At 42.8% G+C, this 22,900-nt stretch overlaps 1 protein-coding gene across 1 annotated transcript in view; it reads right to left on the reverse strand.

The window, feature by feature from the left end:
• The window catches only part of LOC131986958 (uncharacterized), a 29,564-nt gene extending 7,026 nt beyond the window's left edge, over positions 1 to 22,538 (reverse strand). The window contains exons 1-11 of the mRNA XM_059352098.1: positions 19,623 to 22,538; positions 19,107 to 19,319; positions 18,355 to 18,913; positions 18,070 to 18,155; positions 17,612 to 17,719; positions 12,880 to 13,028; positions 5,174 to 5,297; positions 3,838 to 3,933; positions 2,405 to 2,450; positions 906 to 1,087; positions 401 to 620 (exon numbers count right to left, since the gene is read on the reverse strand). Coding sequence (XP_059208081.1) covers positions 401 to 620; positions 906 to 1,087; positions 2,405 to 2,450; positions 3,838 to 3,933; positions 5,174 to 5,297; positions 12,880 to 13,028; positions 17,612 to 17,719; positions 18,070 to 18,155; positions 18,355 to 18,913; positions 19,107 to 19,319; positions 19,623 to 19,781 — 1,942 coding nt within the window. The 5' untranslated portion in view covers positions 19,782 to 22,538. The remainder of the gene's footprint in view (positions 1 to 400; positions 621 to 905; positions 1,088 to 2,404; positions 2,451 to 3,837; positions 3,934 to 5,173; positions 5,298 to 12,879; positions 13,029 to 17,611; positions 17,720 to 18,069; positions 18,156 to 18,354; positions 18,914 to 19,106; positions 19,320 to 19,622) is intronic.
• Between the last annotated feature and the right edge of the window lie 362 nt (positions 22,539 to 22,900).

The following is a 22,900-nucleotide window of genomic DNA, read 5'->3' on the forward strand; positions in this document are numbered from 1 at the left end:
GAAAATAGAACAGAGAAGAGCTGTGAAGAGGCAACATAACACACAACATAGATGCAAACTTTATATTTGAGTTTTTCTGCGTCTGAATATTTTTCTCAGCAGTTTGATGTTTCTTAATGAATGTCAGCATGAAGCTGAAGTCACCGTGGAGCTGTTTGCATATCAACTCCTTTTCTTGCAGCCCTGTTGACTGAGACAGTGACGTGGGATAAAGCTGTTAATGATGGAGCTCTTTATATAAACCTGCAGCTTCTCACAGTGAAATGAAGGCAGGACTCACGTCCATCTGCTTTAAATGAGCTTCATGTAACTGGAGACAGAGAGGCAAAGAGCAGCAGAGAAGGGGAGAGGTCAACAAGCTCAACTGGTCTGTTTTACCTTCACTCATCAATATTCTCACCTCTCACATCACAGCAGACCGCCTGTAAGGTGGATGTGCAGCTGCTATCGTGCCATCGTCCATCAAAATACATTGATGTGCAGTGTTCATCACCTCCGTAATTGTTTGGTTCTCCTTCACCCCATCGTCTGAACTCCTCCTCTCCGTGTTTGTAGAAACTTGTGTCTGACAGTGACCACCTCCAGCTGTTCACGTCATCATACAGCCCGATCCAGGTGTTCTGAAACACATATTTGCATTAATAATAATATTCATGTGTCCATATGAACAGTGAAACAGGTTCTGCTTCCCGTAATAATTCCTGCTGTTTATACTGGACATTAAGAGATCCCTTATAATACACGTTCAATGGGGAACTAAATCCTTCGTCCTCCTTCAGAGTAAAAAACAGATTTTAAAGTTCACGGAAGTATCACGGCTCAGATTATAAAGCTTTAAATCCACGTGTCACTGACATGATGTCAAAAACATGTTTGAAAGGAGAGAAAGAGGAAAGTGAACTCACAGAGGAAACTCCTGCTGTTTCTCCCATTCTGTTCAGGGTCTCCACATCCTCCATGCTGTCTATAGTGGCCAGGTCTGTGTATTTCTCTCTGCAGTAACTTTGTGCTTCAGTAAAAGTCTTCGGGTCAGAAATTAAATGGTACTGACGTCCAGCACACAGGCCTGTAGAGACACACATGAATACTGATCACAGTTATGCTGTAAAGAACTTTTGATACATAAAAAACAACAAACTTGTTTTTGGGACTATGGGAGCAACAGTATATTTTTTCAAATCACAACCCATTCAAAGAAAAACTTGTGTGGTGGGGCAGATACATAGACATCATAATCCTATTCTTTTCTGGTTCAGAAGAAGAGCTCGTTGATTTCCATGTCTATGTAAACAATTTGAACATACGTGATTCTGATCAAGATTTTTTAAAACAGTCAACGGACATGCAGCAGCGTTGACTGACACCGGGATTCCACTGGATGTAGGTAGGTATTTTATTTGTTACGCATCCAGTGGAATCCCGGGGTTAGTCGACCAAAGGGCAACTTTCGTAGTGGGAACTGTAAATGTTGTGAAAATATGGTCAAAACGGACACTTTTATGGATGTTTTCAGCAACAAAATCTATTCTATTTCCAGTTTTCATAAATTGTAACACTACTCATGTGTCATTGTGTACCGACTTGAGTGTACCTGTGGCTATTTTTATATAGGCTTAACTAACTAATAACTAATAACTATCCCATGGCCAAACATTATATGGAGGCACAACACATGTAACAGGGTGTTAAAGTAAATTCTGTGATGATGTTAAAATAGATTGTTAAACTAGTAAGACTCATATTGTGGAGAACACAGGCTTGAATGTTGAAAAGGGAGTTTGATTCATGTCTTGATATTGTTATCTGTGATCTGCATTGTGGTCTGGATCTGCGAGATCTGACTCGATTGCTTTGGTCTCCGCCCACTTTTCCCAGGGGAAATTGCGCTAGTTCTCTCATATCAGTAAATGCTGTTATGAAGGAAAACATCGCTCACGCTTTGTGATAATTTCTCCCTGTTTTCAGGTGTGTTGTCAGCGGTTCATGCTGTTGAAATTGTTGTTATAATGTTGTAATATGTTTTGTGTGTTGGGAGACTGTTTATGGAGTATTTTGAATTTAGTTGGGAGTAGTTTTGCTGAGCACGTGCGTGCGTGTGTGTGTAAACAATGTCCCTGCGTTTTTTTGCAGCGTTCAACCGGCAACTGTAACTGTTTCTGTCGCATATTAATTCATATGTACACTTTGTTAAGGGAATGTTTCAAGTTGTTTGTGGATTGTATATATGTGGAAACATATCAGTAAATGCTGTTATGAAGGAAAACATCGCTCACGCTTTGTGATAATTTCTCCCTGTTTTCAGGGGCGCAACATTTTGGAGGCACCGCTGGGATCGGGTGAGACAAGGTTTGACTTCTGCCAGCAACAGACGTCCCCTGCTCTCATTCAGTCCCGTTCAACTTACCCAGGCAGGCAGCATTCAGTGACTTACACGGTGGCAGTTCAAGTGTCTACAACACAGAGCACAAGCAATCTGAGGTGAACTTAAGTCACCAGGAGCGCTATTGCCAAGATTTAGCACACAAACTGCTATTGCTACAGTACACTGAGTTGTTGCCACAGCGACAATGGAGTCAACTGAGACAGATACATTGCAGTTGGAAATAATTGGACTTTTGTGTAAACTGCCAGCAGACAAGCTAAAACTACTATGCGACTCTCTTGCTATTGCTGGAACAGACTTTGAACATGTAGCAGGAAAAAATAGAGCATCATTAATCACAATGATAAGTAACCACCTGCAGAGGGAGGAGTTACAGGAACTTGAGGATATGGGAATGGCAGAGCTCCTTTCCTTCAAAGACGAAATAAGTGAGCTCTGTGATGAGGTAGCTACGGCTCTGCACGTCACTGAGCCTCAAGCATCACTAAATAAAGAGCAAAATAGAGAGGACAAGACACAGGGCAATACATCACCAGGAAGCAGGCCCCCTCAGTTACAGCCACTGCCACCTACAGGAAGTATTAATGGAGGAAATGAACATAAGGCTCAGGTCGCCACACTCCTCCACAGAACGTCAGCCTCAGGTACAGGCCTAGGACAAACCCCTATCCCCTGGCATAAAGAATTTAAAATATCTGGACAAATTGGAGAACCAGGACAAAAAGACCGCCTCACATTTTCCAGCTTAGCCCGGCAGATTGAGCACGGCCTCCTCAAAGGCTTCCCAGAGACTGAAATTGTGGATGCTGTCATAAGAGCCATTGTTCCAGGAATGCAGTTGCGCAGTTACTTAGAAGGGAAAAGTGACCTCACACTACCAACATTGAGAAGGATACTCCGTTGTCATTACCAAGAAAAGAGTGCGACAGAGTTATATAAGCAGCTGTCATCTGAAGCCCAGGGCACAAAAGAGAATCCTCAAAACTTCCTCATCCGTGCTCTGGATCTAAGGCAGAAGATTCTGTTTGCCTCACAAGAGTCAGAGTCAGGCTTAAGGTATGATCCAGTGCTTGTGCAGAATATGTTTCTTCACTCAGTTATGACTGGCTTGCAGAACGATAATATCAAACGGGACCTCCAGCCATATTTAGAGCAAGCTAGTGTTTCTGATGAACTCCTGTTTGAGAAACTGAATACTGCATGTGCCTATGAAAGTGAGAGGCAAGACAAGAAAAAAATGACAACACCACAGCGACCTGTAGCCGTTCACTCTGCTCAGTCTGACCACACTCCAGCTGAAAAGAAGGAGAAAACAAGCAAGTCAAGTTACAGTAATAATCAAACTGATATTCTCACAGAACTGCAGGAGATGAAAGCTAACATGTCCCTCTTAAAAGACCTTAAGGCTGAAGTGGCTTCCATTAAAGAGTCTATGCAGCAGCCCTCTTACTTACCCAGGCAGCACCCAGATTCATCAGCTGCACCAGACTGCTCTCCACATCAGCCAGCACCAGTCCACTATCACCCACCACAGAGACACTGGGCTGCTCCTGTCCCCGCAGCACAACACGGATATCCTCCACTCAACCAAAGGTTTGGCAACCAACATGCTCCTCCCACATCTGCACCACGCCGTAGAGGGAGATGTTATGCTTGTCAGCAGACAAATACTGAAGACTGCAGTCACTGCTTCAAGTGTGGCAGTAGTGAACACTTCTCAGTCGGTTGCAGAATGGGAAGACCAGGCCAATTCAGAGGGAATGGTTTAAACGGGCAAGGGTTACCCCAGCGGGGCAGGGAGTGACCGTCTCATCAACAGTGCCCCAAATTTGTGCATACTGTGGTGCACATGGAAGAAATGTGAGGCTGAGACGATGTGCATCATGTAAAGGTGTGTTATACTGTTCTAAGGCATGTCAACAAGAACAGTGGGAAGTTCACAGGAATCAATGTTCAACAACCTCATGCAATACAGTCCGAACCATACCACAGAAGAGAAAACAAGTCAAAGTTGCTCCGCTAGTTGGAAAGAAATATCTAATTGACTGCCATATTCAAGGCCAGCAGGTTAGAGCTCTGTGGGACTCTGGCTCACAAGTGACTGTAATGAGTGAACAATGGAAAACAGAGCACTTACCACATGTAACATTGAGGGACATATCTTAACTCCTTGAAGCTGATGAAACTTTAAACCTCATTGCAGCAAATGGGGGAGACATGCCATACACAGGATGGATAGAGGTGACATTTAATTTAGCTTCAGATGGAGTCCCCACAGCAGAGGTCATTGTTCCCACTCTAATTATCAAAGGTAACAGTCTGGCTCAACCTATCATTGGCTCAAATGTTATTGGACTGATTGTTGCTACTGAGCTGCAGCAGGATAATGCCACCGATAAACAGCAGCTAATCAAAACTGTCCAAGCAGCTTTTCCTGGCTTTGGGATGGATCAAGCTGAAGTTTTTGTAGAACAAATTACTGCTGAGCAACACCCACATGAGTATGTAGTCAAGACGACCAGAGAGCGAGTGCATGTCCCCAAACACACATCTGTAAAAGTAGAGTGTCGCGTTTTGACAGCACCTTTGCAAGAAGAGGCAACACTGATTTTTGAGCCTAGTGTTGATCCACAGTGGCCAGAGGGCCTTGAGTTCACTGATACTCTTGTGACGCTGAGGAAGGCAGCAAAGCCATTCATAATTGTTGATGTGCAAAATCCAACAGATCATGACATAGTGCTCACTGGCAGAACTGTTATTGGGACAGTACAGCAAGTTCAAGCAGTTTACCCAGCGACAATCTTTGAACGGCCCTGCACCACCCCTCCAGTAACAGTGAGTAATGTGGGAGTAAGGAATGAACAAGCCTCTGGTGAATGGGACCCCCCAGTTGACTTGAACCATCTCAGCCCACCTGAAAAAGAAATAGTGAAACAAATGTTAAAAGAAGAGTCAGACTCCTTCTCTAACTCTGATGATGACATTGGCTGTATTGAGAATCTGCAGCTCGCCATCTCACTGAGAGACACCGAACCTGTGGCCAAGACTTACCTCTCTGTACCAAAACCACTGTATCAAGAGATGAAGAGCTACCTACATGATCTCATCACACAAGGCTGGGTGCGCAAATCAAACTCGCCCTATGCATCTCCAGTTGTGTGTGTTCGGAAAAAGGATGGAAGCTTACGCCTGTGTATAGACTACCGTGAGTTAAACCGCAGGACTGTACCAGACCGTCAGCCCATCCCCAGGGTGCAAGATATCATGGATGGCCTGGGTGGCAACTCATGGTTTTCACTCTTAGACCAGGGGAAAGCCTACCATCAGGGGTTCATGGCAGAAGAGAGCCGCCACCTAACTGCTTTTGTCACCCCCTGGGGCTTGTATGAATGGATTCGAATCCCCTTTGGTCTAATGAACGCACCAGCTGCCTTCCAGCGATGCATGGAAGAATGTCTTGAAGGGGTTCGAGATGAGATTTGTGTACCATATCTTGACGATGTCCTTGTGTTCAGTCAGTCATTTGAAAGCCATGTTGAAAATGTCAGAACTGTGCTGAGGCGATTGAGAGAGCATGGCATAAAGTTGAAACCGGCCAAGTGTGAGATGTTTCGACGGGAGGTTCGCTATCTCGGGCGAGTCGTTTCATCAGAGGGCAGTAAAATTGATCCTGCTGACACCATAGCTGTCAGAGCCTTAAAAGACAAGCCACCAACCACTGTGGGAGAATTAAGAGCCCTCATGGGTCTCCTGAGTTATTATCGTCAGTACATTCGTGATTTCTCTCAAATCGCTGCCCCTCTCTACGACCTCATGAGAACCCCTGCTGATGTGCAAAAGACTGATGAACGTGGTAAAAGAACGAGACAGCTTAAAAGAAAACACAATGGAGCGCCCTCCAACCAGCCCATTGTGTGGACAGAGAAACATCAGCAGTTGCTTGAGGGACTTTTGGACCACTTAGTGGAGCCGCCAATTCTTGCCTTTCCTGATTTTAACAAACCTTTTGTTCTACACACAGACGCTTCTAACCTGGGTCTGGGGGCGGTTTTGTATCAGGAACAGGAAGGAAAACTGCGTGTAATTGCATATGCGTCCCGAGCACTCACCACATCCGAGAAGAACTACCATTTTCATTCTGGAAAATTGGAGTTCCTCGCCCTTAAATGGGCCGTGTGTGAAAAGTTCAGGGACTATTTGATCAGCTCATCATGCACTGTGTACACGGACAATAATCCGCTCACCTATGTCTTGTCCACAGCGAAACTAAATGCAACTGGATGCAGGTGGGTTGCTGAATTAGCGGATTTTCACCTCACCATTCGATACCGGCCGGGAAGAGAAAACATTGATGCTGACACTCTCTCTCGGATGCCAGTGGATATCGACACCATGGTGAAAGACTGCACTGAGGAAATGTCATCTCGTTCAGTACAAGCAGTAGTACAGTCAGTTGAAGACCCAAATCTTAACACAGTGTGGTCCATGGCTCTGTCTGCTCAGTGCAAAGACATCAACAAGTCAGATGATCAGCCTCTCTCGCTGGCAGAGATTTGTCATGCTCAGAAGGAAGATAAAAATATCGGCCCAGTGATTGAGTGTTGTCAGTTGAAAAAGAGACCTGAAAACAAACAGTTAAAATCATTCAGTGTGCAAAGTAAAAGGCTGATGAGTGAATGGGAAAAACTCACCTTGGATGATGATGGCATCCTGCGTCGAAAAACAGCCACACGAACACAGCTAATTTTGCCAGAAAAGTACAAGGCAACTGTTCTAAAGGAGTTGCATGATGATATGGGGCACCAAGGAATTGACCGAACCACTTCACTGGTAAGAGAACGCTTCTTTTGGCCATATATGCAACAGGACATTGAACATTATGTGGCTCGAAGCTGTTCATGTTTGAAACAGAAGAAGCCCAGCCGAGAGATTAGAGCCCCCCTAACCAACATTGTCACAACTCAGCCCTTTGAGTTAGTCTCCATTGATTTTTTACATATTGACCGGTGTGCAGGCGGATATGAGTACATTTTGGTTGTTATTGACCATTTCTCAAGATTTGCCCAAGCTTACGCCACAACCTCCAAGTCAGCAAAAACAGTGGCAGATAAACTTTTCAATGATTATGCATTGAAGTTTGGATTCCCTCAGCGCATCCATCATGATCAAGGTGGCGAATTTCAAAACCAGCTCCTAGCACAGCTGAAGAAGACTTCTGGAGTGCTAGGTTCGCGAACAACACCATACCACCCTGAGGGAAATGGACAAGTTGAACGCTTCAATCGTACACTCATACAGATGCTGAGAACACTGACAGAAAAAGAGAAATCAAGCTGGAAAGACTCATTGAACAAATTGGTTTTTGCCTACAACAGTACAAGATGTGAAGTCACTGGCTTTTCTCCCTTTTATCTTCTTTTTGGGAGGACCCCAAGACTGCCTGTCGACATACTCTTCCGCTTGACGCCAGCAACAGGTACACCTGACCACAGAGAATACATGCGCAAGTGGCGAGAAGAGATGCAGGAAGCCTACGAGATCACAAAGAACAACGCGAGAAAATCAGCCGAAAGAGGCAAAAGAAATCATGATCGCAAAGTGAGGAGCTCAGAGTTAGAACCAGGAGACCGTGTTCTGGTCAGAAACTTGACCCCGAGAGGAGGAACTGGCAAGCTACGCAGCCATTGGGAAGAAATTATCCACAAGGTGGTTCGCAGAGTAAATAAAGATGCTCCAGTTTATGAAGTTGTACCAGAGCAAGGAAAGGGGAGAGATAACAGGATACTACATCGCAATCTCTTGCTCCCGTGCGATCACCTGCCCTTGGAAGTTCCCCTGAAAGTCGCCAGACCACAGAGAAAGAAACAGACAAATGAGGGGACAACCAATACTCAGCAAGAGGATGACAGTGATGAGGACTCAGAGGATGACTGGTTCTATGACCTGCCTCAACAGCCTCCTCACGATGCACAGCCGCAGGCATGTAATGAAGAGGAACATACAGGCCCGTCAGCAGACTCTGAACCTATAAGAGCACATGACAAACAAGGAGAGGAACAGGAAAGACCGCTACAGCTGGAGGAGGATCATAGCAGGATTGATTTGCTTGATGGGGATGAAATACAAGAGGGACTGGAAATTCTTGGAGACGACTCTGTACCGCCACCTCTGTCACCCCCTTCATGTGAAAGCCACAGTGACCACAGACAGGAACAAGAGCGGCCGAGGAGGGAGCGACGACCACCAAAGTTATTCACCTATAATGAGTTTGGTAATCCAGTCTGCTACAGTATGGGCGTCCCGGCCAGATCCATGTATAGGTGTAACCCAATGCAACACTACAGAGCCCGTCAACTAGTGACCATGTGGCCAGATTCTGTTCAGGCCCCCACTTATCAACCTGTGCTTCTGTACGGGTAACCACAGACATTTAATGTACTCTTTTTTTTGAGCTGAATGTACATTTTTATATGCAGTTGTGAGCCTTCTTCATAGACTTTTGAGAAAGCGGAGTGCTCACACATACGTGTACCACTATACACATGGACTTATGAGGAAACAGAGTGTTTATACACACATAAACTCATACTGGACCTGTTACATTCAAGGATTTTGGGTGTGTCTACATACGAACTGCTGAAAATCTGAATTGCATACTGTGTAACTGCCTTACTCATTGAATGTCGAGGACGACATCTATGTTGAGGGGGAGTGTGTAACAGGGTGTTAAAGTAAATTCTGTGATGATGTTAAAATAGATTGTTAAACTAGTAAGACTCATATTGTGGAGAACACAGGCTTGAATGTTGAAAAGGGAGTTTGATTCATGTCTTGATATTGTTATCTGTGATCTGCATTGTGGTCTGGATCTGCGAGATCTGACTCGATTGCTTTGGTCTCCGCCCACTTTTCCCAGGGGAAATTGCGCTAGTTCTCTCATATCAGTAAATGCTGTTATGAAGGAAAACATCGCTCACGCTTTGTGATAATTTCTCCCTGTTTTCAGGTGTGTTGTCAGCGGTTCATGCTGTTGAAATTGTTGTTATAATGTTGTAATATGTTTTGTGTGTTGGGAGACTGTTTATGGAGTATTTTGAATTTAGTTGGGAGTAGTTTTGCTGAGCACGTGCGTGCGTGTGTGTGTAAACAATGTCCCTGCGTTTTTTTGCAGCGTTCAACCGGCAACTGTAACTGTTTCTGTCGCATATTAATTCATATGTACACTTTGTTAAGGGAATGTTTCAAGTTGTTTGTGGATTGTATATATGTGGAAACATATCAGTAAATGCTGTTATGAAGGAAAACATCGCTCACGCTTTGTGATAATTTCTCCCTGTTTTCAGGGGCGCAACACACACAGGTGGTTCTTCTCTACGAGTATCAGGGATTGAGGTTATCAGTGTCGATGCAAGGGGTGAGGACAGAGTCAGGCGCCTAAAGCAGAGAGAGGCGCACTGGATTCATGTCCTTAGGGCCACCAGCTTTCCCAGCCTCAATGAGGATTTTGACCTTTCATCCTTTCTGTGATAGACATTTTTGTGGTATAATGATTTGATTTTTTTTGTTGTACAATGATTGGACTTCTTCCTTTGGGTTTCTATATTTGCATTTATATATATATTGCTCTTCTGTTCTGTGTCATTACTTTTTAGGCCAGTTTTTGGTTTATTGTTATGTTTTGTTATGGGGAGGGGAGATTTTTTCCCCATATATTGAGTTGGATTATTATTTGTAGGGTTTCCATTTTGTCACCCATGATTTATGTTATACTGCTACACTTTTTATCTTAATAATAGTCAAGTGGTATTGTCTGATTGTTCAGGAAGCAGAAAATCTTGGTGCTTCTGCTGGGGCCTCCTGTAGGCCTGGAGGAGCACTGCATAGACCTGAGGAGCCACAGCTAAACTCAATCCCCCTATAATTACATGTGTTTTTGTCTCTTGTCTCCATACACCCTGAGGAAGGTGCATGCTGACACGTGTTGGTGTTTTTTATATGCTAAATAAAGGCTTTTTATCCATCAGAGTGCCTGCATTTTCTTCTTTTGAGTTAACTTTTTATACATGTTCACTTTGTAACTTTACATTTGAATGGATTCAGATGTGTCGTTGTGTGTAATTGTAATAGACGCTGTAGGAGAGATGAATAACGTTGTGGGAGAGACGAAAAATCAGTAAAAAACATCCTAAATATGTTCATAACTGCAAATGCATGCCTTCTGTCACAATTCCAACTCTCCTCCTTTATCCGGCCTCGCAACCGGCAAAGGTGACCTAAAAGAGTCACTGACTGGACGACAGCCAGCAGTGACTTTGCACATGCGTGATTCATTTGCACACTAGACGCGGAGGAGTTAACATGTCCTGCTGACTGCAGCTGGAAGTGACTGCTGCAGGTCTGTGTGTGCTTTAGGATGAGGGAGGGGCCGCCAGCAGCACCCACTGCTCAATAACAAGAGAAGAACGAGTCAAGGTGTGCTTTGGGCATGAAAAGTTTGAAAAACACTGATATAATATAGAATATAATATATTTTAATATAGCTGCACACCGTTTCACACTGAAAGATTGTTCTTTTTACTTATTCTGCATTTAACCCTTGAGGCACCTTAGGGACCAAACGTGTACATTCAGCTAATTTTATGTTTTTGAATCTCAATAGTTTAAAGGCTAATTGTATGAAACTTGGCCAGGGTTTGTTTTTTATTATAATTTTAAAAATTCCAAAATTCCTCATGCAGAGCTAAATCACATACAGTTTCAATGGTTCTCTTACCTTGCAAAATGCATGGCAATGAAAAAGCTGAACACTGTAAAAATGTTCTTGGTGTGTTGGGATTAATATAAAGGAGTCATCAATTATTGACCTAGTTAAGGCTGTAATCACCTCACCCCAAATATTCCACTTTGCACCTTCTTTTTGAAAATACTGCATATTTTGTCATTTTGCCCTTGAGAAAATCAGGGGTTCTTATGACAATAAGGCCATAAAAACATAAAAATTGGGAAAAAAAATATGTATATCTTTGTAAGGTCTGAAGCTGCTTAATGGTTTGATGCGGTGAAAGTGAAAAAAATATATTCATATACCACATTTTTATGACACTTGTATGAGAGGGACCGCTTCGAGACCTTAAGGTGTAAAGTGTAAGGTCATTTTAAAAAGGCCTCGAGGGTTAAGAAACAGGACTAATTTATACAACACAACACATCATCATATTTTAAACCTTTTTGGCTTCTGACTTATAATGTGAATTATAATGTAACTGAAGGCCATCATAAAAGAGTTGTGATAAGAGCTCTGCAGCCACAATGATATATCAATGTAGTGTGAATATAAAAGAAAAGAAAGACTTACCTGGTGCAGCCATGAGGAGCAGAAAAACCACCAACATCTTGATTTGTCTCTCACTTCATGAGAGGGTGACCCTTCAGACTTGCTGCTGCTGTTGAAATCGACAGACTGCGTGCGATCCCTAAGTACTATTCAAACTACATGGCCGGATCAGACGCAGCAATCGTTTGCATTTGCAGGAAGCAATAGGCAAATGACCTGCACAATTACAGGTTGTAAGGTCTTGATCAAAATTAAAATACTTTTAGTTATTGGGGATCAACTTTAACATTGATCCAGCTCTTTTTATTCTGGGAGTACTTTCTGATAATATGACACATGAGGATCTATGTTCTTTCCTGAGAATTTCGCTTTTAATAAGAATAACAATGATCAGAGTTTCTTTGTTAAAGCAGACTGCAGTGGAGAGAAAGGGAGAGAATCACAGCACGATTACAGATGACAACCTGCGGGCCCATCACCTGCAGAGTGAAGCCGAAGGGTTGGGCGCAATGTGAGCTGGGCGGCAGGTAAAGGTGGGTACCTGCGCGTGCTGACCCCCGGCTTCAGCAGCTCTGGGGACGTGGAACGTCACCTTGCTGGCGGGGAAGGATCCAGAGCTTGTAAGGGAGGTGGAGCACTACAAGCTAGCGATCGTTGGGCTCACCTCCACAAATAGCAAAGGCTCGGGGGGAAAAAAATCCTTTTCCAGAGTTGCCCGAGGTGAGAGGTCCTGGGCGGGTGTGGGGATACTCACAAGCCCCCGGCTGAGCGCCACTGTGTTGGAGTTCTCCCCGAGGAACCAGAGGGTCGCCTCAATGCGAGGTCTATGACTGTTGTTAGTGTCTATGCACCGAACAGCAGGTCAGAGTATCCGGCCTTCTTGGAGTCTCTGGGTGGTGTCCTGGAAGGGGAACCACCTGGGGACTCTGTAGTTCTTCTGGGAGACTTCAACGCTCACGTGGGTAACGATGATGGTACCTGGAGGAGGTGATTGGGAGGAACGGCCCGATCTGAACCTGAGTGTTTTGTCATTGGACTTCTGTGCTACTTACGGATTGGCCATAACAAACACCATGTTCAAATATAGAGTTGCTCATAAGTGTTCTTGGTACCAGAGAACTGGGAACATCAGGCCCCTGTCTGCAGGATCTTCAACTCACACCTTTGGAAGAATTTATCCAGCATCCCGGGTGTGGTTGGGAACGTAGAGCCTGAATGGCTCATGTTCAAAGCCTCAATTGTAGGCGCGTCTGGTAGGAGCTTTGGTCTGAAGGTCGTCAGTTGCTGTCGAGGCGGCAACCCAGGAACCAGCTGGTGGACACCAGTGGTGAGGGAAGCCGTCAGTCTGAAGAAGGAGTCCTCTCAGGCTTGGCTGGCCGAGGGGTCTCCGGAAGCAGCAGACAGGTATTGTTCAGCCAGAAGGGCTGCAGCTGCTGCTCAGCCTGCTGCCCCCGCGACCCGGTCCTGGATAAGTGAATGAAAATGGATGGATGGATGGAAGGATGGATGGATGGAGCAACTCTATATTTGAACATGGTGTTTGTTATGGATGGATTACAGATGAGAACAGGCGAGAACCACGAACACAAGCAGCGCTACACCCACCCCTTTTACTTTATTCCATTATTATATTACCAATATTACTATTATTATTCCTGTCATTTTTTCCTTTTTTATGTTTGATTCCTATTTCTATATGTTACTCAGGTTTCTGTATGAAGTAAACCATCACCACAGACCTGTGTAGTATTCCTTTTTCTTTTTTTCTGAGGCATTTTTTTGCTTTATTGGAAAGAGGGGGAGACACAGACAGAAAGGGGGTTAAAAAGGGGGAGACTGAGTGAAAGGGGGAGACAGAGTGAGAAAATAGATGGACTGTGTGCAATTCCTCTGATTTATTCAAAGTTCATGGCCCGATCAGACCCAGCAATCGTTTGCATATCCAGGAAACAACAGGTAAATTCTGCACATTTTCCTAAACAAATGTGATCTGACCTGAGAGGAACACAGCACGTAATCAGAGCCGTCATACTTAATAACCCTTGCTGCCTTAGCTGGAAAATAACCGTTAGCCATTATTAGTTAAATGTGGAAGTTGTTGAATTTAAATCCAGCCAGTGACACGGTTCACATTCTAATGCCACTACTCCATCTGATGGAGTAGTGGCATGTGTGTGTGTGTGTGTGTGTAAATATTATTTACACACACACACACACACACACACACACACATATATACAATATATATCTACACACACATATATAAATGTGAAATCAGTGAAGCAGGACAACTGTTGCCCATTGTCCATTCATCTGGATTATTTCATTTTCATATTCAAGTTTTTTCACTGCAATCGTGAATTACGCTGCATTGAAGCACTGGTCGTTTGGATAACATTCACATTAATGTCTTTTTATAAAAACATATTTCCAAGAAAATAAACTTCAAAACTCTTATCAGACCAAAAATAAACATTTTCCTGTTTTCTACAACAGTCACATACCATGACACTTAAACATTTACACACTTAAGATACTTTTATCACACGAACCACTTCATGTTATATTATTATTATATACATATTATATACTAGCTACGCTAGTTTACAAACATGTAGTCACATAAAAAAGTTAGTTACTCACCTGGAAATATAACAGAAATCAGTTAAGCAGGACAACTGTTGCTGCTTCTTCTCTCATCTGGATTATGTAATTTTTTCACATTCATTTTAACTTCTTCACTGCAATCATGAATTATTTCTGTTGTTTTGTCAACATTGAAGCACTGGTTATAACCACATTTGGATAACTTTCACATGAATGTATATTTTTACACATTTTTTAAGAAAATAAACATATCAAAATTTGTATTAGACCAAAAATAAACATTTTCCTGTTTTCTACAACCAGTCACATACCATGACTCTTAAATATTTACACACTTGACATTACTTTACTACTTTACTTTACATACTTTTAGCTTATGAACCACATATCACAGGGGATTCATATTAGTTTACAGACATCTGTAGTCAGATAAAAAGTGAGGAACTCACCTGTAAATAGAACAGAAACCAGTGAAGCAGGACAACTGTTGCTGCTCCTCCTCTCATCTGGATGATGAGCCCAGCTCCCAGGAGGCATTGCAAGGAGCCCAGTGACGCTGCTGGTCAGTGCTGCCACCCAGCGGCCAGTTCACGCTACAGCAGCTCACTGGGAGCTTCTGTCATTTATCATTCTTGGACAAGAAAATCACATAATACAACTGCTATGAACACAACAATAATAAAAAAGAATGTCTCAACAAAACACTTATTTTGTGAGTATCACACACACACACACACACACATTCATGAATATACACACACGTATATGTATATATATTTAAATGAATATAAAGTTCAGAGTGTTGCACCATCAAACACAAAAGTCTCAATAAACCCAAAAAGAAGCGAGTTAACGGATTCCCTGTGAGTGACCCGGGACAAACAGACATTACATTATTAATTATCACATAAAAACGTGATCTAAAGGTTTAATTTACCTTTTTAACGCATTTCAAAAGGCGAACGTCTGTCGGTTACATGAAGTGAACGGCTACAAACCTGCTCAGCTCGCTCGTTTTAAAGTTGATCTCGCCGAGTATCTGTCTTTAAAAGCACTTTGATCCAAAAACAGTGGATTTAATGAGTAATAATGAGTCAGATAAACGGTGCCGTGCTGTCCGGAGGTGTTTCTCTGCTCCGGTGTCGCTGCTTTCTCTGCGGAAATCCACAAAAGTGAAATATTAAGTTAGACGGCGGGAAAACATTCTGCTGGGAGACGATTCACGTCACAACACCGAGACGGTTATAACTCAACGGCAGAGGTGTTGTGGAGAGAAAGGTTGCCTCTCTGTCTCACAGCTCACTCTCGCGAGATCTGTCAACACACATAGCGTTACACAAAGTCTCGCGAGACTGTGTCAAACCTTGTCACATCATTGATAAACAGCAGGAACAGGCAGTAAACTATTATAACTCTTAATAAAGCCTAAAATATAAAATATCAGAGATGATGAAACTTTATAAAAGATCATAGATAACAGAGGCCATTTATTGTTAAAATCATCAGTATTATGGAAAGTGTTCTCTATTATCTCCATGAAAAAGAAAACACCAAATAAATCCTCACACAAGTAAATTATGACAAATATAAAGAAACAGACAATTTGTGAAATAATAAAAGACATTTATTAAATTCATTGCAGACATTTTATGTTATTTCATCATACATTTTCACAACAATATTACTTAGATATAATTTTATTTAATTAAAAATGATTTTTTATTGAAAAAAGTAAAAGCCTGGCTTTATTTCATGACGGCATTGTTCCCAGTGAAACTTTAATTCATAAACCAAAACATATGAAGTTGAAGGAACCAAATATCTGATCTCATCATAAAGAATATGTTTAATCTAATCTTATTAATATTATCAATGAAATGTCAGAAAATAGTGAAAAATCTCTGTTATAAACCCCCACAGCACACACACATGAATTCAAAAGTCTTGGATAACAATAATAATAATAATAATAATAATAATAATAAACCAACAAGTTTAAATATGAGTAAATATAAGTTTATGACCATATATGACTATGAAAAGCATTAAATATTCATATTTGAAAAGCCAGAACTGTTGGGCATGTTTTGATGCGATATATTAACTCAAATGAAGAAAGATGTTTTTACTCATGAAAGTAGATTTGAATGATTCAACACAACATTAAAGTTTAAAGGTGTATTTTCACTGGAGTTGATTCCAGTCAGATCTCATTTATATTATCTTACCTATAAAATGTGAAAAATAATAAAACATTGCCTGTTATAATTTCCCACAGCCCAAACAGATCAATTTAAATGTCTTGTTTTAATAAACCGACAGTCTCTCTATGTTTAAATATCAGTAAATATAAGTTAATGACCAATAAACGCATTAAATCTTTAAACTGGAGAAGCTGAAACCAACACATATCTGAAATTTGAGCTCGTAAAATGACTAAAATGATTATTTGATTATAAAAACAGCTGCAACGAGTCGCTTAATCAGCTAATTGTTGCAGCTCTATTCTCACACATCACACAAAGACTCTGACCCCTTTTCCACCAGAGCCGGTTTCAGGCCGGTGCCCAATTGAAAACAGTTCTTTGGTTTTCCACTGCCAAAGAACCAGTTCCCAGCCGGGAAAACTGGTTCCACTACGGCACCAACTGTTGGCTGGTCTTGAACTCTGAATTGCTGATATCAGGGGCTGGGGGCGGGGCTATCTGACCAACAAGACCAACTAAAACATGTTTCATCCAATTATTTGATTTGTTTAACTGCAATGTGATTGATACGGGCGAGCTAGCATGCTAACGTTAACGGGCGATAGCTAGCGTGCTAGCAAGAACACGAGCAACCCGGTGCGGTTGAGAAAGACCAACTTAAACATGTATCATTCATTTACTTGATCTGTTTTACTGCAATGTGATTGATACGGGCCAGCTAGCATGCTAACATTAGCTAACAACAAAGTCCAACATTAGCATGTTACGTTCAGTGTTAATCAGAATGTATTGGGCGTCCATAGTGATCTAGATGAGCAGCAGATGTGCTGTAGAGACATGTAGTCTGTTGTTGTTATACTGGCTGAGAGGACGGAGACATACAGACGTGAACAGAGACGTAATGACCAGGCTCTCTGTGGAAAAGAAAACAGGTTCAGAGCTGGTTCACAAGTGGAACCAACTGTGAACCAGCACTAGCACCGGCTCCAAACGCTCCTGAAACTGCTTTGGTCCAAAAGGGGTATCTGAGTAAAGAAACACACTTTTCTGATTCACAGCAAATCTAAATTAAAGCTCCACCTTTCTGGTCTCCTTCTTCTCCTTGTGGAAGGCTTTTCCATCTGCTTGCTTCCTAAAGCTCAGTGTGACGTCGTCATTCACCCCCTGGGCCTTCAGCTTCTGTTTGAACTGAGAAACATTATTGCTCACACAGAGAGATTACATTCTGCATTCTTCTTTACATTTCATCCTCTGGAAGCTCTTTTTCACACTTTGTTTCCTCACATGATAGTTGGTGACTTTCCCTGTTTCTTCTCCTGTAAACGCTCGGGCTTTTCTCACATTGCTGGATTGTATTTGGACATTATTAAACTTTATTATTTGAAATGTCTCTTTATCCGTTTCCTCCTCAGACTGTTTCTTTTACTGTTTTAATGGGAATTCACTCTCTGAGGGTCAATAAAGTTTCACCTTGATGCTTCCAACAGTCATTTGTTTACTAAATTTTTGCTTAAAATGTGACTAAAAAGCAGATTTACCTGCTCCAGCATTGCCTCCATCACAGCAGGGTCGTTGGGGTCCACAGAGCTCCTCAGCCTCAGTCTGAACACTTGCTTTGAAGGGACTTTAAAAAGATAATCAAACATGATCTGTTGAGAGGTTTCTGCTTGGATAATAATCAGCATCCTGTTGATATAAAGTGTCATCAGTTGTCACACTGCACGCTAACACCAGCATCCTGAGTGTTCACATTTAGTGTCATTTGATGCTAAAGTAAACCTAAATCTGATATAAATAGTGTTTGAATCAGGGGTACCACTCACCTGGACCGTAGCAGATGAATGGATACATCCGGCCACAGGGCACATCCACCCATCTTCCAGAGAACCCGAAAACAACTGCTGCACAAGCCTCCGCCCCCCCGTTGTTATTAGGTTCCCCTGGCTGCCAGTGGCTGAACGAGGAGTTACTTCCATCGGACCACTTCCAGGAGTCTCTGAAAAGGCCGATCCAGACTGCTTTCCATGCTGGAATCAGCTCCTGGACCTTCTGGTTCTCTGTCAGGTCTCTCACACTGGCCAGGTCTGTGTGGTGTTCTCTGCAGTAGCTCTGGGCCTCAGTCCAGGTCATGGAGTCGTTAATGAAGACAAAAGTCACATTCAGCCCTGAAAATAGATCCAGAGAAGAGCTGTGCAGAGGCAACATAACACACAACATAGATGCAAACTTTATATTTGAATTTTTCTGCGTCTGAATATTTTTCTCATCAGTTTGATGTTTCTTAATGAATGTCAGCATGAAGCTGAAGTCACCGTGGAGCTGTGTGCATATCAACTCCTTTTCTTGCAGCCCTGTTGACTGAGACAGTGACGTGGGATAAAGCTGTTAATGATGGAGCTCTTTATATAAACCTGCAGCTTCTCACAGTGAAATGAAGGCAGGACTCACGTCCATCTGCTTTAAATGAGCTTCATGTAACTGGAGACAGAGAGGCAAAGAGCAGCAGAGAAGGGGAGAGGTCAACAAGCTCAACTGGTCTGTTTTACCTTCACTCATCAATATTCTCACCTCTCACATCACAGCACACCGCCTGGAAGGTGGATGTGCAGCTGCGATCGTTCCATAGTCCATCAGGAGACATCAGTGTGCAGTGTTCATCATCTCCGTAATTGTTTGGTTCTCCAGACTGCCATCCTCTGAACTCCTCCTCTCCGTGTTTGTAGAAACTTGTGTCTGACAGTGACCACCTCCAGCTGTTCACGTCATCATAAAGCCCGATCCAGGTGTTCTGAAACACATATTTGCATTAATAATAATATTCATGTGTCCATATGAACAGTTAAACAGGTTCTGCTTCCTGTAATAATTCCTGCTGTTTATACTGGATGTTAAGAGATCCCTTATAATACACGTTCAATGGGGAACTAAATCCTTCGTCCTCCTTCAGAGTAAAGAACTGATTTTAAAGTTCACGGAAGTATCATGGCTCAGATTATAAAGCTTTAAATCCACGTGTCACTGACATGATGTCAAAAACATGTTTGAAAGGAGAGAAAGAGGAAAGTGAACTCACAGAGGAAACTCCTGCTGTTTCTGCCATTCTGTTCAGGGTCTCCACATCCTCCATGCTGTCCATAGTGGCCAGGTCTGTGTATTTCTCTCTGCAGTAACTTTGTGCTTCAGTAAAAGTCTTCGGGTCAGAAATTAAATGGTACTGACGTCCAGCACACAGGCCTGTAGAGACACACATGAATACTGATCACAGTTATGCTGTAACTTTACATTTGAATGGATTCAGATGTGTCGTTGTGTGTAATTGTAATAGACGCTGTAGCAAAGAGGAATAACGTCGTGGGAGAGATGAAAAATCAGTAAAAATCATCCTAAATATGTTTCGAACTGCAAATGCATGCCTTCTGTCACAATTCCAACTCTCCTCCTTTATCCGGCCTCGGGACCGGCAAAGGTGACCTAAAAGAGTCACTGACTGGAAGACAGCCAGCAGTGACTTTGCACATGCGTGATTCATTTGCACACTAGACGCGGAGGAGTTAACATGTCCTGCTGACTGCAGCTGGAAGTGACTGCTGCAGGTCTGTGTGTGCTTTAGGATGAGAGAGGGGCCGCCAGCAGCACCCACTGCTCAATAACAAGAGAAGAACGAGTCAAGGTGTGCTTTGGGCATGAAAAGTTTGAAAAACACTGATATAATATAGAATATAATATATTTTAATATAGCTGCACACCGTTTCACACTGAAAGATTGTTCTTTTTACTTATTCTGCATTTAACCCTTGAGGCACCTTAGGGACCAAACGTGTACATTCAGCTAATTTTATGTTTTTGAATCTCAATAGTTTAAAGGCTAATTGTATGAAACTTGGCCAGGGTTTGTTTTTTATTATAATTTTAAAAATTCCAAAATTCCTCATGCAGAGCTAAATCACATACAGTTTCAATGGTTCTCTTACCTTGCAAAATGCATGGCAATGAAAAAGCTGAACACTGTAAAAATGTTCTTGGTGTGTTGGGATTAATATAAAGGAGTCATCAATTATTGACCTAGTCAAGGCTGTAATCACCTCACCCCAAATATTTCACTTTGTACCTTCTTTTTGAAAATACTGCATATTTTGTGTTTTTGCCCTTGAGAAAATCAGGGGTTCTTATGACAATAAGGCCATAAAAACATAAAAATTGAAGAAAAAATGTATATCTTTGTGAGGTCTGAAGCTGCTTAATGGTTTGATGCGGTGAAAGTGAAAAAAATATATTCATATACCACATTTTTATGACACTTGTATGAGAGGGACCGCTTCGAGACCTTAAGGTGTAAAGTGTAAGGTCATTTTAAAAAGGCCTTGAGGGTTAAGAAACAGGACTAATTTATACAACACAACACATCATCATATTTTAAACCTTTTTGGCTTCTGACTTATAATGTGAATTATAATGTAACTGAAGGGCATCATAAAAGAGTTGTAATAAGAGCTCTGCAGCCACAATGATACATCAATGTAGTGTGAATATAAAATAAAAGAAAGACTTGCCTGGTGCAGCCATGAGGAGCAGAAAAACCACCAACATCTTGATTTGTCTCTCACTTCATGAGAGAGTGACCCTTCAGACTTGCTGCTGCTGTTGAAATCGACAGACTGCGTGCGATCCCTAAGTACTATTCAAACTACATGGCCGGCTCAGACGCAGCAATCGTTTGCATTTGCAGGAAGCAATAGGCAAATGACCTGCACAATTACAGGTTGTAAGGTCTTGATCAAAATTAAAATACTTTTAGTTATTGGGGATCAACTTTAACATTGATCCAGCTCTTTTTATTCTGGGAGTACTTTCTGATAATATGACACATGAGGATCTATGTTCTTTCCTGAGAATTTCGCTTTTAATAAGAATAACAATGATCAGAGTTTCTTTGTTAAAGCAGACTGCAGTGGAGAGAAAGGGAGAGTATCACAGCACGATTACAGATGACAACCTGCGGGCCCATCACCTGCAGAGTGAAGCCGAAGGGTCTGGCGCAATGTGAGCTGGGCGGCAGGTAAAGGTGGGTACCTGCGCGTGCTGACCCCCGGCTTCAGCAGCTCTGGGGACGTGGAACGTCACCTTGCTGGCGGGGAAGGATCCAGAGCTTGTAAGGGAGGTGGAGCACTACAAGCTAGAGATCGTTGGGCTCACCTCCACAAATAGCAAAGGCTCGGGGGGAAAAAAATCCTTTTCCAGAGTTGCCCGAGGTGAGAGGTCCTGGGCGGGTGTGGGGATACTCACAAGCCCCCGGCTGAGCGCCGCTGTGTTGGAGTTCTCCCGGAGGAACCAGAGGGTCGCCTCAATGCGAGGTCTATGACTGTTGTTAGTGTCTATGCACCGAACAGCAGGTCAGAGTATCCGGCCTTCTTGGAGTCTCTGGGTGGTGTCCTGGAAGGGGAACCACCTGGGGACTCTGTAGTTCTTCTGGGAGACTTCAACGCTCACGTGGGTAACGATGATGGTACCTGGAGGAGGTGATTGGGAGGAACGGCCCGATCTGAACCTGAGTGTTTTGTCATTGGACTTCTGTGCTACTTACGGATTGGCCATAACAAACACCATGTTCAAATATAGAGTTGCTCATAAGTGTTCTTGGTACCAGAGAACTGGGAACATCAGGCCCCTGTCTGCAGGATCTTCAACTCACACCTTTGGAAGAATTAATCCAGCATCCCGGGTGTGGTTGGGAACGTAGAGCCTGAATGGCTCATGTTCAAAGCCTCAATTGTAGGCGCGTCTGGTAGGAGCTTTGGTCTGAAGGTCGTCAGTTGCTGTCGTGGCGGCAACCCAGGAACCAGCTGGTGGACACCAGCAGTGAGGGAAGCCGTCAGTCTGAAGAAGGAGTCCTCTCAGGCTTGGCTGGCCGAGGGGTCTCCGGAAGCAGCAGACAGGTATTGTTCAGCCAGAAGGGCTGCAGCTGCTGCTCAGCCTGCTGCCCCCGCGACCCGGTCCTGGATAAGTGAATGAAAATGGATGGATGGATGGATGGATGGAGCAACTCTATATTTGAACAAGGTGTTTGTTATGGATGGATTACAGATGAGAACAGGCGAGAACCACAAACACAAGCAGCGCTACACCCACCCCTTTTACTTTATTCCATTATTATATTACCAATATTACTATTATTATTCCTGTCATTTTTTCCGTATTATGTTTGATTCCTATTTCTATATGTTACTCAGGTTTCTGTATGAAGTAAACCATCACCACAGACCTGTGTAGTATTCCTTTTACTTTTTTTCTGAGGCATTTTTTTGCTTTATTGGAAAGAGGGGGAGACACAGACAGAAAGGGGGTTAAAAAGGGGGAGACTGAGTGAAAGGG

Source organism: Centropristis striata, chromosome 15, assembly GCF_030273125.1.
Source record: "Centropristis striata isolate RG_2023a ecotype Rhode Island chromosome 15, C.striata_1.0, whole genome shotgun sequence".
NCBI classification, from domain to species: domain Eukaryota; kingdom Metazoa; phylum Chordata; class Actinopteri; order Perciformes; family Serranidae; genus Centropristis; species Centropristis striata.